At 43.2% G+C, this 22,479-nt stretch overlaps 1 protein-coding gene across 1 annotated transcript in view; it reads right to left on the minus strand.

The window, feature by feature from the left end:
* Positions 1-14,100: 14,100 nt before the first annotated feature.
* ACER3 (alkaline ceramidase 3) overlaps positions 14,101-22,479 on the minus strand; it is a 55,954-nt gene continuing 47,575 nt past the window's right edge. Inside the window, exons 9-11 of the mRNA XM_083854704.1 lie at positions 22,358-22,462; positions 20,838-20,883; positions 14,101-20,328 (exon numbers count right to left, since the gene is read on the minus strand). Of these exons, the coding sequence (XP_083710830.1) occupies positions 20,275-20,328; positions 20,838-20,883; positions 22,358-22,462 (205 nt within the window). The 3' untranslated portion in view covers positions 14,101-20,274. The remainder of the gene's footprint in view (positions 20,329-20,837; positions 20,884-22,357; positions 22,463-22,479) is intronic.

Here is a 22,479-nt window from a genome sequence, read left to right on the forward strand (position 1 = left end):
GCTTCGCCTCCCGCAAGCGCCGCCCCGACGGGCGGGCAGGGACCGCGCCTGCGCCCCGCACCGCCGGTACCCAGCGCCAGCCCAGGGAACCGGCACCGGGACACGGCACAGAGCCCGCCGCCGGGGATGCCAATGGCACCGGGAATGGGGGCCGGCACCGGGATCCGGAATGGCAACCGGCCCTGGGAACCGGGAACGGGATCGGGAACTGGACAGCGAAGCGGCAGCGGGAACTCTCACTAGGAATGGGAACCGGCACCGGGAACTGGCACCGGAAACCGGCACTCCCCACTGCTGGGAGCTGTGGTCACTACTGGGAATGGGGACTGGCACCAGCCGGGAGTGGGAAATGGGAACGGCGCCAGCTGGCGATGGGCCAGGAGCTGGGGACCAGCCTGGTGAACCGGGAACCGGGATCCAGGTCCAACAGGGCCCGGGCACCAAGACTTGGGATCATCCAGAAAATGGGGCCGTCAGTGGGAACAGGAATGGGGAACTGGGACTACCCTGACACCAGCAGCACCAGCTGGAACTGGAACTGGGACCAGCACCTGCATACCTGGAGCTGGCACGAGCCACTGGGACCTTCCAGGCACTGGCACTTCTCCCAGCCTTGCCCTGGCACTGGATAATAGGACAAGGTCCTGCTGGCACTGCCTGGGGCCTTGCACTGGCACTGGAAGCTGAACAAGCTGGAGCACCATCACCAGCACCAGCTGGGCCACCTAGACACCAGGGAGCTGGGAAGAATTGGGACATTACCCATGGAGGGTGCAGGGAAAAGTCATCAGAGGTTGCAGGATTTGGGTGCAAAGAGCACATCCCCCGTAAGGAATAGCATGGGGCATGATCACAGAGGTTGAGGAGATGTGATTTCCAGCCCAAGACCAAGGTTAATCCCCTTTTCTCTTTTATAAGAGGGAAGCTGAGGCAGTGGGAAGGGGGGATTGAAAGCTGAGCATGCACTTGGCCCACCTGCACATCCGTGGAGCTCGATGTGCAACAGGCATCACGGGGCTGGTGATGGGGCCATGGTGTCCAGACTGGTGGAAAGCTTTCCCAGCTCACAAAATGACGTTCAAGAGGTGAAAACTAAACAAGAGCCACACAAAAGCACTTCCCCCTCGATGGGAAGGAACCAGTGAAGTTTTACAGACCCTCTGTCAGGGGCAGCTCTGATCTGATGTGCTGACCTGACACACAAGCTTCATTGGTAGTGTTCATAGTTGATCATAATTTAAGCCAAAAATAGATGGCAAGGGGAGAACAATTAAAGAAAACATTTGGAAGGGACAAGAATAAACTTCTCACATTTAAAATCATGGGTGATCAGACTCTTCTAAACAACAAAGAAACAGGCCTAAGGGTTAGCTGCTGCCTGCCAGCGACAGCGTGAATGCTTGGGGACATCTGCTTGCCACATTAGCGGTAATGCAGTGAAATTTTGGTGATAAAATTAGAAAGGAGGCCGTGCCCAGAGCAGCACTGGCCTGGCACAGGCTTCTGTTCCCATGGAGGTGTCACCTGCAGCTGTAAGTGGTCACCACGAATCACATGAGTGATTCACCTCCTCTAGGACCAGCCATTTCCTCCGGTTTCTCATTATCCAAAACGCTCCTGAACTTTTCATATGAATGTATTTTCCTGTTAGTTTTGTAATTTCATTACTTATTCAATTCATGTGATATTTGTCCTACAATTATTTTAATTCATTTATTAGTTAAATGAATAGGAAAGCAAAAAAGCTGTAGTTCCACGAACTCTTTGTTTGGCAGCAAAAGCTGTTTTCTAACATGTTCCTTCTCTTTGCTTGTTTTCCCCTCTCCCCCACAGATCTCAGGGCTGCTCAAAACCAGGTGTTTCATACACCTCTGTTCTCTCCTCTCATCAAAATCACTGAGGAAATTAACTCTAACCCCTGCTGTATTTAGGTTTCTAGCCTGTCCATGTGCAGTGCTGAACCATCACTCCTCCTCCGTGAGAAACTCCAGCAGCAAAAGGCAAAGACCAAAGTAAAAGACAAACCCTCAGTCTCTGAAGATTTTTAACGGGGGAGAGTAGGTCCTAAACAGGTCTCCAACCCCAGAATCCCCTTAATAGCCTTAAAACCAACTGCTAGGCAGACTAGGGCAGGGATGGATGGTGCTGCTGCTGCCCCCTGGGAGGACAAGGAGAGCATAAAGCCTCTTTTGATTTGTGATGTATTTTAATTGAGACACTCCATCAGTGTAAATTAATTCATTTGACTATCTATCCTGTCTCTCACTAGTAGAAGTACCTCTTGCCCGGTTAGCCACTGTGGGTTTGCTTTAATGAAAAGTAATTTCCTGCTGAGCTGTTTCACCAATTTGACCCCTGAGCTGCTGGGGGGAGGATCTCACTGCTGGGGAGGGGGACAGAGGGGCACAGGGAGGAGTTTGTCACCCACAGGGGTGGTGGGTGATTCTGTGCAGAGCTGGATGAAATGATTAAAAAGAGGAAAAACGAGAAGAGAAAAAGGACTCACCCTTGAGACAAATCAACAGCAGGAGCCTGGCTTTTATTTTGTTAGCAGGCTGGAAAGCACTAGGGAAAAGCTGGAAAACATTAGGGAAAAGCTCTTCCAGCACATTTAAGCAGCAAGTGGGTCCCCAGACGTTCCTCTTGCCCCACAGGGACGTGGAGCCCCAGCCTGCACTCGTGGCTGGCCCAGATCTTCCTGATTAACTTAGTTGCATTTTCGATTTCAGCCTCGGCAGTTACGTAAATTCGATTTATCATGACACTTCATGTCTCCTCAGTGTCACGCAAATGAAGCCACAGTGACAGGGCTGCCACGAAGGCTGCACAGGGAAAAGAAAGAATGAAATAACGATGCTTTAAAACCAGACCCCAAAAATAAGCAGGAATAAGGTAAAAGGCAAAGTGGATGAGAAAAGCTGCAGCTGGTGATTCCTCCAACAAATAGAATATCTTTATTCACTCTGGGATTTCAAAGCTGATGACTTAGTGAGGTTTTCCTTCCTCCCAGGAATATTTGTTCCTTCTCATGCAGGGGACCCTCCAAGGTGAGATTTAATCCCGGGATGGTTTGAAGTGAGTGTTTGCCTGCTCAAAGAAGTTGAAGAACTGTTCAATCCTGCCATTCTTGCTCCTGCAAGGCCAGCCTTCCCCTCCTGAGGGCACGTTTGGGTGAGAAAAGTCAGATGATGACTGCAGGTGGGCGGTTGGTTCAGTGGTATCCTCACTTTAATGCCATGGAGATAGAGGGAGCAACCTCCAACAGCCCCATCCCTAAGGCAGCAGCTGCCTGGTAAGAGTTCTAAGCACTGATGATCCCTCCAGGTTGCAATCTGCTGCTCCTCTTTGAAGACAAAATGAGCCTCTGTGTCCATGTGCACTTGAATTAAACCTCATTGTTCTGAAATCTGCAAAGTTTTTCGCCCCTGAGTTGTAGCCTCTGGAATGCCAGTAATGTATTCTCTCCTTTCCCTCTCCACATGATTGCAGCATAATCTCCTACTCACTTGATTTATTTAAGCAGGCCTTCAGATGCTCCAGTAATGGGAGTCATTTAGGTCCCTCTGCAGATATGTATTTATTTATTGCTGTTCATTTAAACTGCAGAGCCAGTTGGCAGGAGAGACGCAAGACTGGGGTCACAAGGATGTTAAATTATTCGCTGTCAAAAATAGCTGGTTGAGAAAGTTAAATTAAGCAAGGTCACTCAAGGTCATAGTCAATCACCGGTGGGAGGAGATGGGCATTAATTGGCTCTTTTATTTATGGGGGTCATGGTGACCAAAAGACCAGCAGTTGTAACAAAAAGGCACGCTGTAGCAGCTCTTCATATTTTTGGCAGAAGTAGCTTTTGGATGAGAAGCCAAATGCTGCCCTTGACCATGATGGAGAAGCTGTGCCTGTTGAAAGGCAGTTGTGATGTTCAGCAAGATTGTGTAGAGCCCGACAAAGCATGGGTGGGGGACTTTCCCCTTTCAAAGCCTGTCTCAGGGCTGAACTCAGCAATCCTCCTTCCACAAAATACCTTTTCCAGAGGCTGGGGTGGTGCTTAGCAGGGAGGAGGTCTCAGAGGACGCCTAAGGTACTTGGGGATAACTTTGGTCACTCATGCAGACAGCCCCTTGCCTGAGATTTTGCCACCTCTCTTGACAGTTCAGAAGCTGCATATCAATTCTGCTAATATTGCATTTCATTTCCCATTTGAACTTCATCAGTATCTTCTTGCTACTATGAGACCTCAGAATACCCTTTTCGTCATAGTTTAAAATTGTCTAGGGTCAGGCCTCTCCTCCACCATGCACTACTTGAGACATGATTTAGTGGTGGACTGGCAATGCTGGGTTAATGGATGGGCTCAATGACCTTAGAGCACTTTCCCAACTTCAGTAAGTCTATGACCAGTTTAAGTAGGAAATTCTGTTCATAAAGTAGGTAGGGATAACCTGGGGTCACTGGCAGCCCAGTAGCTTCTTGCACGACCATCCCCAGGAGAGCAGCATGAACACGACAACCAAGTATTTAATGGCAGCAATGGCATCTCTACCCAAAGATCCGTATTGTAACTGTTCATTATGCAAAGACCCCTTTATTCCCAATTTCTGCATGCAATGCAAGGTGGAAACCATAAGTTTTGATGAAATCCAGCCTCTGCCTCACTGAACGCGTTGGCCACAGTTCAGGGCACACATGCACCATGATCTGCACCACAGCCGGTTGGCAAACAGCTCACACTAATTGAGAACTCTGCTGGGAAATCCATACCGTTAATTAATTGTCTTTATCAGCACTCACTTCTACACGGTCACAAATCAAGCAGCTCTCTCATGGATTGTCTGCTTGTAAAGCAACATGGAAGGCAAACAGCAAGAAGCTCCTTGATGAGAGGAATGAAATGATGGCATCGGGGTTTGTACTGGAGGAGAGGGTTGATGCTGCTCCTGAGATCAGGGTGGGAGCTGTGGCCCTGAGAGATGCTGAGACTGGCCTTTCCCTGAAAATCTAACTAGGTAAATCAGCAGATGAAAGGTTATCTGGGATTGTATCTACAGAAGGTAACTCAGGTATCACAAACCAAGCTCTGGCAGCACCTGGCTGCTTAAGCACCTCCTCTATCCTGAATCCTCCTTGAATCCTTCTCCTTAGGGGTGACACCAGGTGACACAAGCATGGGAAATGGGGCTGAGGTCCCCAGTCCCATGGCCATGTGAGCAGCCTTTTGCTCAGCACTGCATAATCAGAAGAGAGCTGGACTTACTCCAACACTTTTCCTACCCTGCATTGCTCTTATCTCCTACGTGAGTGCTTCACAAAACCACAGAATGGTTTGGGTTGGAAGGGACCTTGAAGATCACCTAATAACAACCCCCCTGCCCTGGACAGGAACAGATTTTGCTAGACCAGGTTGCTCCAAGCCCCATCCAACCTGCCCTTGAACACACACAGGGGTGGGTAGGACCTCTGCTACAGAGGCAGGATGAGAGAGTTAGGGTTGTTCAGCCTGGGAAAGAGAAGGCTACAGGGAGACCTTACAGCACCTTCCAGTGCCTAAAGGGGCTACAAGAGAGCTGGAGAGGGACTTTTGACAAGGGCATGGAGTGATAGGACAAGGGGGAATGGCTTCAAAGTGACGGGGAAGGTTTAGATGAGATATTAGCAAGAAATTCATTCCTGTGAGGATGTCGAGACACTGGCACAGGTTGCCCAGAGAAGCTGTGGCTGCTCCATCCCTGGAAGTGTTCAAGACCAGGCTGGATGAGGGCCTGGGGCAATTAGGTCTTGTGAAAAGTATTCTGTCTATGGCAGGGGGTCTGTAACTAAATGGCCATTTAGTTCCCTGCCAACACAAACCATTCTACAATCCCTGGCCACAAACCCTTGGGGACTTCAGTCACCATTCAGCCATGACCACCCTCCTGAAGGGGGCCAGGGCTTGGCTGCTTTGGCAAGGGAGCACCTGCACCTCTGCCTGAGAGCAGACAGTGTTATAGATGTTCAGTCAATGACCTTGATTTTTATACAGGATTTTCCACAGTGAGAAGCAAGACTGTTTGGAAAACAAGCAGATTGCCAGCAATCCTACATTCCCTAGAGTGGAGAGGAATGAAAGGAGCAAATGGCACCACTGTCCTCTCAACTGCTCTTTGTTGATGACAGGTCAGAAGTCACCCTAGCAAATGCTGACTCCAAACAGTCCTGACAAGCATTTTTCAGGCAATTTTCCTGTTGATCCTATTCTTCACACACACACAAACAAAAAGAAGAAAGGAAAGGAAAGGAAAGGAAAGGAAAGGAAAGGAAAGGAAAGGAAAGGAAAGGAAAGGAAAGGAAAGGAAAGGAAAGGAAAGGAAAGGAAAGGAAAGGAAAGGAAAGGAAAGGAAAGGAAAGGAAAGGAAAGGAAAGGGAAAAGGAAAAGTTTTTTCCCCTTCTGCCACCATTTCTGCCTTCACCTCCCAGCACACAGACTCCTAATTCCAGAAGCTCCTGAGCTGGGCAAGGCAGAGCTGCATATTAAGGCTCTTCCACAAAACTCTTTTTGCAGATAAGTAGCATATTGTGATATAAGATCTGGGCTTGACAAGCCTAAATCATCTCTTGGATCACTTGAATTACTTTGGATTTACACTGGTATAATAGAGACCTTGACAAAAGCTTCCCTGTTCTATCAGACATGCTCTCTATGCAAAAGCAGTGGCTTGCTCCTGAACGACTCACAGAAAGAGAGAATTAGCTTTTCCTGAGGAAATTCTGGAAAACCCTGCTGTGTTTTGAGTTTCCCCTTGTTTCCCAGTTGCCTAGCAATATTGGCCATTTTAAGGTGTAGATACATCAAAGCACTGCCTGGTTCCTGTGGCAGAAGGCTTTGTCCTTCCAGGCAGTGATCCTCAGATGTTACTTCTAGACTGCCCTCCTTGGCTTTTGGAGTGGCCATACCAAAGGGGAGGAGAACCAGGCAAATCTTGGACCTCATGGGAATACCTTGACCAAGTCCATGCTACCACTAATGTAGAGCAAAGCTCCCAGAAGAACACAAAAGTGACTCAGATGATTCCCTGCAAAACAAGACAGTAAGATGAGTAGCCAGTGGTCTGAAAGGGCAAATTTCTCCAGGAATTTATTAACTTTGTGCAATATATTTCTTACTTTCCAACATACTCTAGGACCCATGGATTGGCCACTCACATCCATTGCAGTTTAAGGAAATGGATGTTTTGGAGGGGCTGAGGATACTTTGCCACATTGGTCATGTGTTCCAATGGTCCCTTTTTTCCCTCTGCACCAGGAACCATGCCCTCATGTTTTCATCACTATCCCCCATGACACCCACCACTTCCAAGGCAGATATTTTCATTCTACAGCTTTCTCTTCTTCAGCCAAGAACATCTCTAGGACATGTCCTGGAGGCTTGTAGGGTACTTCCTTCTATGTATTGTTTATCAGCCTAGCCTTGACCTAACATCAGTGTGCAGCCAACTCTAGCACTTGTGCTGACTCCTGCAGTTGGTGAGGAAACCAACGCCAAAATCTGCTCCCAGGTGTCTCTGATTACAGAACTCAGGGGAAATTGCTTGGGTATTAATTGGAGAGGTCACCTCCACACCTCAGTTTCATCCGGGCTGAGCTTCAAACACAAGGCAAGCATAAAACCATCAGCCCAGTCAAGATTTATTTGCTGCAGTACAGACAGGCTGGAAAGGTAGGCTGTGGGGGAAAAACAATAGTGATGTAATTCCTTGTGAAAACCCCAGGGGAAAAGCACTTCTTAACATCCTCATCTAGGCCCTGAACTGTGACTGAGATGCTGTGCTTGGGAGTTCACAAGAGCCTTGACTTGGGTGCTCAACGTTTGCTCAGAAATCATCTTCGCTTCTTGCATCTGGTGATTGACTTCTGCCGCTTCCTCCTCTCCAAGCTTTATGTTTTAGGGGACAAATACTGTACTGTAGCCAAAAAGGCTATGTAGGAGAAGGAGATGTTCCCAAATGTACTTTTTCAGAGATCTTTGACACCAGTAGTTTTTCATTGCTGCCAGTCTGAGAAACGAACTCAAGCATAATTTTAAAAGCTCCGGATATGCTTTTTTAAAATGCACTGGGAAAAGCAGCAATTATCCAGCACAGCTGATGAGATTGGCACTTAGAGCAGACAGTCCCCTCACACATCAGTAATCTGGATGCTAATTAAACCAATGGCATCTTATATACCTCGATTTCCCTCTTTTACAGAGTTTTAGAGAACAGTAATATTTCGGTCGAGGAAAATATGATAATAATATTTGCCCAGAGAAGTTGTGGCTGCCCCATTCCTGGAAGTGTTCAAGGCCAGGTTGGAGGGGGCTCTGAACAACCTTGGTCTAATGGGAGGTGTCCCTGCCCATGGCAGCAGGGTTGGAGCTAGATGATCTTGAAGGTCTCTTACACTCAAACCATTCCATGATTCTAATTTTAGATGCCCTGTATCACCAATGCAACCTCAGGCATTGCAGATATGGTGACAAGACCCCTTAAGTTTTCAGAGGGCTCCCAAAAATGCTTCTCCACAACCCCCAAAATTATGATATGTCCAAGGCCTGCCTAAATTTCAGCAAATTCTGCTGATTTAGCTATGGGTTTGGTTTTTTTTTCCCAAACCTTATTTACTTGGCCCTCCAAATAGCTTTCTCCCATTTTTTTGCACAACACAACTGTATTAGTCAAGTAAGCGAATAACAATACGGTTTCTGAGGAGAGCTGTGGTGCTGCCAAGAAGCGGTTGCATCATTAAATCTATGTCATATCTACTTTCACTCACACAAGGAGGCGTGTCTTGGCTGCTGGACAGTGGTCAGGAGCTGGGAATTTGGGCTTGTTTTTTGTTTCAGGCGCTTTTTTTTTTTTTTTTTTTTTTTTTTGGACAATGACAAAGAAATCAGGAACCCTCTGATGCTGCAAAAAAGTAAATATCAATCCATCTTCTGGAGAAAATTATATCCAGGTCACAGTTAGCATTTTCCTTGCAATGTGGAAGAAAGCAGAGTTACTCCAGTTCTCTCCTGACTCTGCAACTATATGGCTCGTGCTGCAATTACTGATCTCATTAACAAAGCACTGCCAGACCTGGCTGGGATTTGGAGAGGAGATCTAGGGAAATGATAGGTGTTGCAAGAAGGTAGGGCTGATTCATAGCCTGGCTATCTTCCTTCTGAATCAGCAGGAAAATAATTAATATACAGGCTAGCAATCTGAGACAGCATCCAGCAGTCTTCCTTAGAATCTGAAGTCCTCCTTATTTTTTGGTAACTCAGGTCATATTATTGACTTTCCATTTGTGTTAATTAGCAAACAATTGTGTGAAGCATTTGGTGAGGAAAAGCAAAGACAAAATTATTAGCTTTACCTTTAATTCTCAGTGGAGCCTCTTGTTTTACCTGGGCAAGTGTTTGCAACCTAAAAGCCTAGGACTTGCCACAGTGCTTATAGAGGACCTCAGGTAGTTTGGGCTGTGGAAGGAGATAATTTCTGCTGCATGAGGCTGGTGGGAGGGGTTTGGGATGCCTGACCTGGGGTTTGCATCCATTGAGAGCCCCTGATCTTGCTCAAAGATCTCCCTGGGGGAGAGCACTGTCTCACATGCACATCTATGTATTTTAAAAGGGAAAAAGAGAGAAAAAACAGACCCAGCAGTAGTTATATAGCACAGAAAGACCAATCACCATGTATGAGGCTGGGAAATCTTACTGCCCAAGGATATAAATCCATCTCAAAGCATCCAGATTACTTCATCTTTGCATATGGTGTTTTAATGGCTGATACACACAGCCATTGAAATGTCTTTTCATTGTTAGATGTCTTTGCCAGAAAGAAGGTATTGAAGCCAAAAAGAGATAGAGGAAAAAGTGTTTCAAAAGTTTCTATTTCAACTCTGAAGACTGGAAAAAAAAACCAGTTTAGTGACATTGATAATTCAGAGAAAAATGAAGATGAAATTCCCCTTCATATTCAGCTTCTTACAGGGTAAAAAGCCCAAAGGAGGGACAAGGCTTGTATCTAACTGAGCTATTGGAGAATACTTTCCAAGTCTAGCTTTGGAGTGGGAGGCAGGGGAGGCTGTAGGATCCCTGTCACCAGAGGCTTCAAAGAGGCTGAGCTGTGCTAGTGCAGGGCAGCTGTAGGGATGAAACATCCTGCCAGCCCTCATTGCCCATCTCATCCCCCAAGGGGAAACAAAATAAATCAAAATAAGTCCCAGGCACAAACACCCCTGTGCTTTTGGTACAGCTCCCACTGCCACGCACAACTGTGTGCCAGTTTTGATCTGGGTTAACCAGTGAGCTACTTCAGCCAGGGACACAGGGCTTGTCCCTTCCTCTGGGCACCTTGATTGAAGAGGCATTGCTCCAGTCAAGCCAATAGATTAATGTTGTCAGCCTGAGGTCTCTGTCAGGAAAGGTCCCACGGCCTCATATCTGGGTGAGTGCAAGTGATTGCAGGAATCACATCAGTCACTTTTCATTAGCCAAGCCATGGAAAAAAAATATCCTTTAGTACCAGAGCAGTAGAGTTTTAGTCTTCACATTGACATGAACCATACCTTCACAGCTCATAAAGATGTATGTTCCTTCCCAGGACCCATGTATGAGACTGAAAACTACTGTCACATCTTAATGAATAAAACGAGACTCTTTCTGCCCTCTCTAGTTTGCTGACTTCCAACTTCAAGCTTTAGGAGCTTGAAGCTTCAAGCTGATCTGATATTATCTCTGATATTATCAGACAGTGTATATATATACAATTAAACTATGACATTTTAAGCAGAGACAGCCAAGCCGGGCATGGACTCAGGCAAATTAACACTAAGGTTTCATTTGAAATTGGAGGTTGTAAAGATATGTTCTTTACCTCCAGTCTTCCCACGTGAGGATGTTTCTACTCCAGATATAAATCACCATCCTTGCTGAAGGTAATTGCCTCCAGCACTGTGTTTAGCAAAGTTGAATCTAATTAAGGTAAGAAAGGCCAGGTTTTTATTTTGATTTAGGGTTCTGCCCTGCATATGTTTAGACATTGATTTCCCCTAAAGCCTCATGATCACAAGTTTGACCTGGGGTTGTTGCTCTCATGGTTGTACAAACCTTACAAGAGGCTGTTGATGTGCCCTGTGGTGCTTACTGGAGAGGAAGGGATCTGCTGGGATGTAACACAGCTCATGGCATGGGAAAAAGGCTTTTTACTCCATCCTGAACATGAACACTACATGACGTGAGCATATGGACAAAGTCACTTAGTATCAGATGTCCTGGGTGTCACAAAAGAGCCACAACCACTCTGGAGGGATGTGCATGTGTGCCTCAGTAGCAAAGCAAATTGATAGTGAACTGTCAAATCCAGGGGGATGTGGCAGAGAGATTTTCAGCAGAAACAAGTCCACAGCATTAATCAGCCCTCCTGCTTTAATTAATGTCAGCAGCAAGAAAACAGCTGGAGTTTGTTTGCTTTTCAGATAACCTGCATAAAAATATGCCTTCTGCAGCAGCTCTGTTTTCATGCTGTGGCTTGCAGGTTCATTGTTGTTTTTCATTTCGTAACTAGCACTTAATCTTGCTTTCATTTCAGCCAAGGTGGGATGTTAAAAATGAGATGATTAAAGAAAAAATCCCAAACAAATTGAAGAAAAAACCAAACCCAAACAAATCAACTCCCAAAGGGCTCTAAATGAACAAAACCCTGTTAAGCAATAAAACCCTGTGAAGCAATGACTCACAACTGCCTGGACAGGTTTGCCTGGCTGCAGAGAAGATCTGGTTGTTCTTCTGTTCAGCACTTCTACCTGAAAAGTTGGATTTATCCCCAGGCTTCCACACTACTGCAATATTTTAACAAATGTACTCCGTTCTGCTCTTCGGCACTGAGTCAACACACCAGCTATGAGGAAAAAGCAGTGCTAAGGTTAGACATCCCCATAAATCACTGCAGCTCTGATACTCAGCCAACCTATAAATATTAGGGGTTTGACATCAGTTTACATCAGCAGAGTAACTTCCTTAATTCCATTTCTGTGGGATCATGCAAGCTGCTGTTGATTAGCATTCACCTACCTGATCTCCAGGATGAGAGATCACTCAGCACCCTTGATATCCCAAGGTGTTGCTGGGTGCTGTGCTGTGGGCATGAGGTCCACAGGACCTGCACATCCCACGCTCCAGCTGGTCCCTCTGTTGGCTCTATGCGTGTCAGGGCCACTAATTACTGCTAATTTCATTAAGTTGGTGTGTGCCTCTTGCATGCTAATTATAAAGTCAGTGTGAGCGAAGATGATTAATGAGGTTGGATGTTTTTAGTGGCTATTTGTATTGCTGTAGCAGCTGGAAAGTGTCATGCACTGAGAGCCTTGGGTGTTGCATGTGAGCAAGGTGAGATATCCAGCTTGGGGGTGACTTACCTTGGAAAGGAGTTTAGGAGTCAAGATGCTAAATTAACTACAGTGATCACAAAAGAGGTCTAAAGTGAATCCACAAAGTTTCTGCTCGTAGGTTGGGATGTTTTATCCAGTGCACACAGTGCTTCACAGAACATTAGTCCTGTCTTGGCAAATACAGAGTTTTATGTGCCCCTTACACACAAAAGGTGAATGAGGACATTCTCCCAGCTCTGTTCCTGCTGAGGGTGCAAGAAGAGACCTCTTCTTGAACTCATCACATTATCTCCTCTTGGGTGACTGAGGTTGAATCCAGATATTTGTCCTGCTTCTGCTGATCCTCTCCCATGCCAGCACAACCCTGGTCCAAGTCCCCTTGAGGACTCATCAGAGGAGCCCTAAAAAAGTGACCCACAGAAGAGACACACCCACCACAGCTTCAATAGTGACTTCATTGTCTCGTCCATCTCCATGAACTTAGCAACAAATATTCAGGCTGGATAATCAGCTCATCTGCTAATTGGCAGCAACTCTCTTCATACAGCACCGTGAACAGCCAAATCTATTAGAGTCAGTGGGATTTAAGGGGTGCAAGTATAGATCTTTGCTTTTAGCCTTTGAACAGGCAGAATAAAACAAGCAAACAAACAAAACCCAACAACAAGAAAAAAACCAAAGAAAACCCCCCAAACTCCCCCAAAACCAAGGGAGAAGTTGAAGTGGGGGGAAAGAGAGAAATTATTAAAGCTACAAGTAAATTGGCAGTCTTGAAAGGGAATTGTCAAGCTCAAAATTCAATTTTATGTTGGGAAGGAGGGCTTTGACAGAACCACAATTTTTTTATCCCCAGGGAAATTTCAAAGTATTACTCAGTTCTAGACCAGCTACAAGCTCAATATGCAAAGCTGGATTTCACCCAGCCCCATAGTTCTGGCAACGCTTATCTGTGGAGTCTAGATGTGCCTCTGTATGCAGCACCACTGCGGGGAGGTGGCACAGCTTGCCCCAGCCATTTACACCACTGACTCTGAGGTTTGCTGCCCTGTGCCTTGGCCCCTGAATAGTCAACTCCAGTTTGTCCCTGCAGAGACACAGCTTTGAGAGACAAGCAGGAGAAAATGGGGTCTGGGCACCTGTGAGAGCAACCCAGGAAGTGGAGAAAACACCTTATGGTCATAACCAGACTCTGGCTGCTGGGGTATGATGAGACTTGCTGGATTGTCTGCAATTCCTGCCTGGAAAGCTTCTGCCCCGCAGCGATTATCCCCCTCTCACTGAAAGGAACAGGAAAAGGCTGAAGCAAAGGGTGTGCAAATCACAGGTTCTGCACTGCCTGCACATTCACCTGGCTCCTGCCTTTTCCTCTCCCACCTACATCACCTACCTGCAGTCCCTTCTAACTGGGGTGTGCTGGGGAAGGCCTTTGAAGGGAAGATGGTCCTGCAGTACTTACAGCCAACACTACACCTCCAAGCAAGGCACAGCGCTCAAAGGGCCCCAGCACAAGGCAGAAAGATTGGGAACCCTACTGCCATGGAGGCTGCAGGCAGGCAGCTTCCCATCCATGCAGGACACACAAATCCTGCTGTTATACTTGCACACCACCGGCCAAGATGTATAACCACCCATCTACTGATGATGCATCCATATGAACCAGCCAGTCCTGTGCAACACATAAGTCAAGAACCACCTGGGAAAAGTTGTATTTAAAACAAAATTCTTTAATAGTTTGTACTATAAAGACACAAATTAGTGCTTGACTGCAGCATGAATAACAAATGAAACATATTAAATATTTCAAAGCTACTGTGCTTTGGAAAACAAGATATGTTGATACATATAAGCTTAATATTAGTTACCAGCTGGTTTGGTAGAAGAGCCAGTTCAGTGTATCAAAATTGTCAATAAGCATTTCTTAATGTAGCTGTGTTCTACAAGTCAACTGCTACTCATCTGTCACAGTGTTGTTATCGACCTGCAACAATGTACTGAATTTCAGGAGGAGAAACCCACATGTTAGAACTCATAGTGTCAATGTTAGAAAGTTTGGTCACATAATGAACAGGAAATTTCATGTCCACTCCAGGTGGACAGATGGTGTTTGATCAGACTGTAACATCATCCGTGCATTAAGCTGAGATCAACAATCAACATGAAATAATCAACATCAATTTGGAAAATTAAGAGAAAAATTAGTTTCTGTTCACTCTAAGGAGTAACTACTGCTTATGCTGCTTGAAACCCTCTCTTCCAAAATCCAGGTAGCAACAATATACATAAAGTTCTTCCACAGCTTTAATGAGGAAACATTTTGGTACATAACTTGCTATGAGCTATTTTATTCAGCACTGTCTTTGGAGAAATACATATGTTCCAGAGCTTTGGGGACAGGAGAAATCTAAGATTGTGCTTATAGTCATTCCTGTGGACAAATAAGCAGAAGACCCTTTATTTTTGCATTTTTAAAAATCTTAACAACCTGCTCTTAAGCATTAGGCAGATTCAATCTGTGTGATATATGTGCAAAAAAACCCAAAGCAGGCACTGGTTTAGGGTCTCACATGAACTCTGAACTTGGTTATTCTTAAATCTACAATTATATAATTAGTCAAACCTAAACAATTTCAACAAATAAAATGGGAGAATTCTGCAGTAAAGTAAGAGCTTCAGGCATCAAACCTGCTTCTCAAATTGTACATACAACTCCCCATCCCCAGCCCTATTTAGAGCATCTGGCTGGGGCTCCACATAAAGTGCTTGCTTGACTACTGCGCCCTCACACTGCCTGTCACTGAATTACACAACCCAAAATAAACACCTTCTGTACAGCTAAATCCCTCACCCAGCTTTCAAAACCTGGAAAGATACAACAGCATCAAGAAGGTAGGCAGTCAGGCTCAAGTTTGAGTCAGAGGCAGACATGTATTGGATAACTAACTGGAAAGCCACTAAAAATAGCGCTGTGATTCCTGCAGAAGGAGATTTTTTAATAAAATTTGACCCCCATCTACCAAAGACTTTGTCTTACAGACCTCAGAAGAAAACAAAGCCCCAGCTCTCAGAAAAGCCTTGCAACAAGATCAGGCACTTGGCAGCTGTAGGCAGTTGTGCGTGAGAAACTGAACAAAGAAACCCAAAACCAATTTTAATAGTTACACACGATGCTCTCTGTCTTTAGTCTCAAACAAAGTTGGCAGAGGACATTCCAGATAGGTCAGAAATGCATTCATTCATGTACAAAACAGTCCATGTCATGTCCATCCTCATGAAACAGCCCCTAATTCATCTACAATGAACTTAATGTAACAGAAACTACATGACTTCTGTGGTGAAGAGAGCAGAGTCAGCACGGAAAGTTAAATGTATAAATAGCAAAACATTCAAGTATCTAAAATGCAGATACTAGGAGGATGGTTGATGTAATACTACGGGATTCTGTGCTTAATCTTTCATTATTCTCTTTTCATGTAAGATTTCTTAATCTCCTTCTGGCTTTGCTCTGCTCATGTGTAATAAAGACTCCATCATTTATCCCTCTTCATGATAAAGTCTCACAGTCAAACAGCACTTTGCAGTTAAAGCCTCCCACTGCCTACGTATAAAGTGCAGATGGGGTTTAAAGTGAACTGAAAGTTTTACCTGAATATGTTGCTCTAAATTACGGGGCACACATTCCCCCAAAATGGATGCGTGTTCCCAAATTCTGATGTCGGCTAAAGAAAACAGCAGTGCTGCTCCGTTCCAGCTCCTCTGACTGAGCAGTACTGTACTGAATTGTTTCACCATCTGCTATTAAAATGTTGTAATATATCCACAGAGAGAAACAGGCTTTAAAAAATGGTATTACTGAAATTCTTGAATGCAGATTAAACAAGGTGATAGTGACTGTGAGAAACACTGGTGGTATTGGGAGGATTTTCTGTTGCTGAGATTCACTGAAAGCATTTGCGGAAAAAGACATTCAGCTGCTTGAAGCAAGGTGTTGAAAGCAAATCCACGATGGCCAAAAGAATCAACTGCATTTAAAATCATACAATTCAGCTTTAGCCAAGCAAGACAGCACAGAACAGGATTAAAAGAGAATTAAAACTAATTACAGAGCAATATTTCCCACTATATCCCTCCCTAAAGATTTTGCTACACCTGTCTGAATTGAAGTCCTCCTACTTGAATCTCTCTCTGAAGCAGCCAGACTTACACAAAGATGAGCTGCAGACTGAGCACAAGCTGTAAGTGACAGACACCAAACAACTGAGGATGTTTACAGGGAGTGAACAGAGTCAGCCATAAATCAATACAACACTCCCAGGGACTGCATGGTCTAAGTCAGGCTGCTCTGATGTGCACACATTCAGGCAAATGTAATTTAGGGCACAGGTATGGTACAACACACGACAGAGGTAGACTGGCAAGTGGTAACACTGCATATTCCAATTCTGACAGGGGGAGAAGGTTTTAAACACTCATGGGCAGCACATCAGCCCTGTGCTAACAGAAATACCATTAAGATCAAGTCTGGAGATGACTAATACTGCTAGCCAACAACACTGCCTTTGAAACATGGATGAGATTCCTCCTCACATTTTCAGTTCTGTAAAATGCATGTCTTGAGCTGTATCCAAAAAAATCTAAATTTCCAGAATAAGGTATGGGTTTGATACGAGAGTAATTTTGAAGTTTTTCCTCTTATTTCCAAGAAAGAATTTTTCAGCTCACAGACTGCAGAGCTACTTGCTGCTCACCTGTGTCAAATTGATGGTCATATGGTGGCAGATTTCCTGGTTCTTAATAGATATAAGGAATAGAAAGAGTTCATTGCTATCAAGTCTGTCCAACACATCCTGTAGAATTCATATCAAATGACACCTGCTACTTCCATAATTGTCTTTAAAGTAGCTGCTGTGTGAATCCTACTCAAAAAACAGGATCACGTACTTCTTGCTACAATGTAGTGCAAGGAAAGTTTGGGTTATACTGCTCTAAGGTCTGTAGAAAAAAATCAACATTGTCATACACGCGATATAAATAAAAAGCCATTAACAGACATTTAACACATTACATGAGTAAGAATGTATGTCTTTCCAGGCACTAGAAAAGGCAGTCTGAATTTCAGTGACACGCAGTTAAAACTGGCTTGTCATTTTCAATATCACTCACAAGACCAGTAAGGCAGTCAAACCAAAGCACCCATGATTTTAGATTATTTATGCTAAGAAGGATACACAGGTAAATTACATTCTTCAGGGTCTAATATAACCTGTTAAAAGAAAGGCTGCTGGCAGGTTGGCAGAGGTGTGCATGTTTTTGGTCATTTGGAATGTAGGAAGAAGCCAATTTGCATTTTTTTTAAAGAAAAAACACAAATGCCAAATAATACATGAATGAAAAACTAACAGCAGTATAAAATTAAACTGTGAGGTTTTCCAACTTTTTAAAAAAATCCTGACAATTCAACAAGATCTGAAACCCTCCCGCCCCCAATCATAGTCTTCCTAGTTGCAAATGTGTAGAAGAATCAACAAATTTCTTTAAAATATAGCATTGTAGAGATGCCTGATCAATAAGAAAGTGGCTTTTCAAGACATCCTGGTTCTTGCAATTACTAAAATAAACAGAGCCCCCAGATCCTTCAGTAACAAAACTAAGGCCACTAAAATCAAGGGTTTTTTTCGTTTCCATAAAAATAATATCATACCTATCAGATGTCATGAGTGACTGTTGATATGTCTTGCTGCTGCACTGCTTCTCTTACAAGACTCCTTCCCTAATTATAAACACACATGTAAACATACTAAGTAAGAAAATGGGATACAGTGTGCAGAAAAATGTTTGAGAAAGCCTGGAGGTGAACAGGCAGGCACTTATTTTCAAGCTACATTTTTGAAACAATTCTCAAATCCCTTTACAAAAAAATATGCCTTCTGGATAATTAAAGACACCTGATCCATAACAGCTTTTTCCTACCTCTGTGCTTGTTCTGCTAACTTCTTTCAGTCTGAAGAGCACTTATATTTCCCGACACAGATGCTGACCTTGTCTATGGAACTGGAGCTTACTGATACCAAAGCTGTTCTAAAATTACCCTTCAGGTGTCATTATAGGGGTGAACAGGTTGAAATGCACTGCTATCAGCACATGCTTAAACCTCACTGAACTCACTCAAGGTTAAGTATCTTTTTCCAGCCCAAGAGTTTGGGGTTATTTGATCTCAAGGGTCCAGGGTTGTCACATAACAGAAGTCACATTTTTATTTGGAGGTTCACATCAGAAGGAGAGTTACTGCTGGATGTGAAAGATGCAGAGATACTGCAAACAGAGAAAAAGACATCAAAGGGAGGAGACCATTTTAGCCAGCACTGATTGTTCAATAGTCAGGACTCTGAGACCTGGGAGACAGCTTTACAGCTACATACCACACTTTGCTGCTGTGAGCACGTTGTAAATCAATACAGAATGGGATTTTGGATCAGTCTGAGCATTTTCCTTTTTTTCTTCATGGCAGGAAGCATAAATTCCTCAGAGCATCAAAAGCAGACAAAAATTGCATAGAATGGGAGCAAGTAGGCACAGAGATAGACTCTGTTAGTTGCCCCAAAATCAAGAGTGTCAAAACCATAGCCTTCATATGAGGTATATTTTGAAAAACTGTGTTAGTTTACTGTTTTCCTTACATTTTATTATTAACTTTCATCAGCTGGGTAGATAAAAATTGCAGAAAATAGGGTTTGTCCTCCCCCTTAATCCCCTAAGTCTGGTTTTAAAAGGTGGTCAGCTTTCTCACAGACTAAGCGTGTGATAGATTAAAAGCAAGCAAAGCTTGTATTCCATGTTGTTTGGAAATACTCTCAACCTCTTGAGTCTTGTTCTTTACTCTTCCTTCAAAGTTTTTGAATAAGAAGATGCTGCTGAAAGTCAGACCAATATTTAAGACTTATAAAATAAGAGAAAGATGAATTCAAAGCTGAACTAGAGCACATCTAAGGTGTTTGTCAATCTGTAGTACGACTGGGAAATGGAAGTTAAACAAAGGGATAGAAAAGGAAGGTATGTAAATAACAATTAAAAAAAAAAAAAAAAAAAAAGAGTGTTTCTTATGTTTCTACAATTACTCTACAGTTTTGTGATGAATCACCAGTCAAACAAATTGGGAATTAAGTTTCTAGACACAAACAGGAACACCTACAAGGCTTCACCATTTTAGTGTCTTCTGCTGGTCACACTTTGGAACAACCTCCATGATGAATCTCTCAGTTGGACTAAAGAGAAAATGGAAGCTTAGTACAAAATGAACTAAATGGCACAGGTATCCCAACCATTCATCTTAAAATATAAATTGCAAAGGAGGCTGTGGAAAAGCAAGATAGAATAAAGGCCTAAATCAACCATTATATACTTCATTAATTGTATAAAAGTGCAAGGTTAAAGTAGTTTGGGTTAAGCATTCAGTTCACTATAGGTCACACAAATAGCTTAGCTTGGCCATCAATGGCCTGGTTTTGTCATTCAGTTACGAATATTAGTTTTGACCACAGAAAGAACAAAAAACTGAATGAAAAAACATATGTAATCCACTCCAAAAATGGTTAGTTTTCTGTGACCAGCACGAAATATTACCTCAATATCATCAGCTATACAATATATACATAAAACTCTTGTGTCTTAATCTTTGTTTTAACAACTTAGAATAAAGCTGTACTAAGTGCTGTTTCCCTAGTGTGCCAGCTCTTTGCTCTGTTCTGGCCAACTGGCCTCGTAGCACAGAGAAGTCCTTTAATAGCAATGGTACTTGGATTGATCCATAATTTTGACACTTCAGCCAGAGTAACTGTTGAAATGCTTTATTCAGCCAGGCCAGGTGATCGTGTGTGGCTGCCTGGGGTTCAGTCAAAGGTTCTTGGGTGGCTCCACAAGAAGAACAGGCCATATTCCGAAAACAAACTGTCAAAAGAAAAATAGGAATACGGGAAAGAGTCTTTGGAATATTATGTTTCTTGGAACAGAAACCCAACATTATTAAACATAATCTAATGGTAGGATGAAAGGGGAATGGCTTTAAAACTAAAGAGAGTAAGTTCAGATTGGATATTAAGAAGAAATTCTTTAATTTGAGGGTGGTGAACCACTAGCACAGGTTCCCCAGAGAAGCTGTGGATGTTCCACCCCTGGAAATGTTCAAGGCCATGTTGGAGTAACCTTGGGACTCTGAGTAACATGGTCGAGTGGAAGGTATCCCTTCCCATAGCAGGGGGGCTGAAACTAGATAATCATTGAGGTCCCTTCCAACCCAAACCATTCTGTGATTCTAAGAAAATTTCAACTGCATTTCTTGGGATGTAAGCAGAAGTCAATGATAGTACCCTAACAGGCATAATTATTGAGTCCCACCAAAAGTTCAAAGCACAAGATATCCAAATGTATAATAATAAACACAAATACTATTTGCTTACCTTCACCTTTGGCCTGTGTTTCAGGAAAAGTGTCCTTGTATATAAACTGAGGAGAAAGAAAAAAGCATGCTTAAAATTTCAAGTATAAAACAGCATATAAAATAAGGATGGCCTGATCTCAGTTTTATTTTCCAAATAGAAAAGAATTGTTTCTGTGATTGCCTAGATTTAGTCAATATAGGAGACATTAACTTCCAGTAAATCCCCCTGTAGCAGACTAATTAGCAAAATAATTTACCCTATCACCTATGTGGGGAGAAAGAGAGAAACATGGAGAGGTAAAAAACCCCCAAAAAACAGAGACTGAAGCCCATCATTTTAGAAGGATGAAATTAAATCAGTGTACCACAAAATACAGCAGATGTTAAAGGGGGGAAAAAGTATCATAGCATTATTCTATATCTTATTTTGGTTCTTAGACACTTTCTCCTCTCAATAGATCTTTTCCTGAGAATGACCTCACGTTTTTTAAGGTGGTAATGTCACTTTATGACATGTTGGGAAAACTTTGCCTATGCTTGATTCCTGCAAGGAATTTTCTTTAAAATATTACCTCAAACTCTTTAGGGTAGCAGAGAATCTGTAAACCAAAATGGAGTAACTATTTTCCATTTACTTTGACATATTTAATAATGTATGTATGTATGCATGTATATATTTGCATATGTGTAGGTAAATATGTTTGCATAAATATACACATAAATGTAACTACAAGCTATCAGATCATCTAATGGAAATGTACTTATTTTCCTTGCATTTTCCTTTTGCATTTTAACATCTGACAAAAAAGGTGAATACCATGTTAGATGTAGAAAAATTAATATTTAATCAAGTTTTCTCAACTACATAGGATGTATACCTAAAACAGACACTCTCTTTAATATTGTTTAAGTGGTAAAATATTATTTTATTAGATGATGATCAAACCGTGGGCTTACATTCTATTCTTGCACCTGGTTCCACTAGATGGTGGTACAGAGCAAAAAAGAGACAAAAATCTGCTGGCTCCAGGCTGTTTAAGTCTCTTCCTCAAAGTAATACCCTGCCCTTTGGGAACAGCTCCACTATAACTACTTCAGCCTTCACCCTTCTGCACTAGAGCAGGATGTCTGCTGGTTTTCAGAAGTGACAGTGCCTATCAAAAGATTAGTTAAGCTCTTAAATTTAAACATGCTTAAGTACTTCAGGATTGCTGCTCAAGAACAGACAGGTATTACTGGCTTACATTCTGAAATTAATACACTGTCAAATAGTTTTGGTTTAACTACCACAAGGTTCCCATTTCTCAATTAAGTTTTCTTGAAGAACCATGACTATTTAGAGACTAGTGATTACATTTTGAAGAATATAGATTACGTTTAGAGAGTTTTCAGATCAGTTACAAAGAGGAAAAAAACTGCACACCAGTTGAATAAGTAATTTTCCTGTTCTTCTGGATGGTACAACATTCTGAAGTACATCTGAACCTAAGAAAACTCATAAGATCTCTATGAACATCCATTTTAGAAAACATTTCCTACCTTAGCAGGATATGAAGGTAGGAACCAAGGCCTGTGAGAATATGCCACCATGCATGAAACTGTGTCACAGCTCCCACCACGGGAGGCAGCTTCTCTCGTAATGCTCTGAAAGAAAGAAATAC

This window comes from Zosterops lateralis (assembly GCF_965231275.1).
Source record: "Zosterops lateralis genome assembly, chromosome: 2".
Taxonomy (NCBI): Eukaryota; Metazoa; Chordata; class Aves; order Passeriformes; family Zosteropidae; genus Zosterops; species Zosterops lateralis.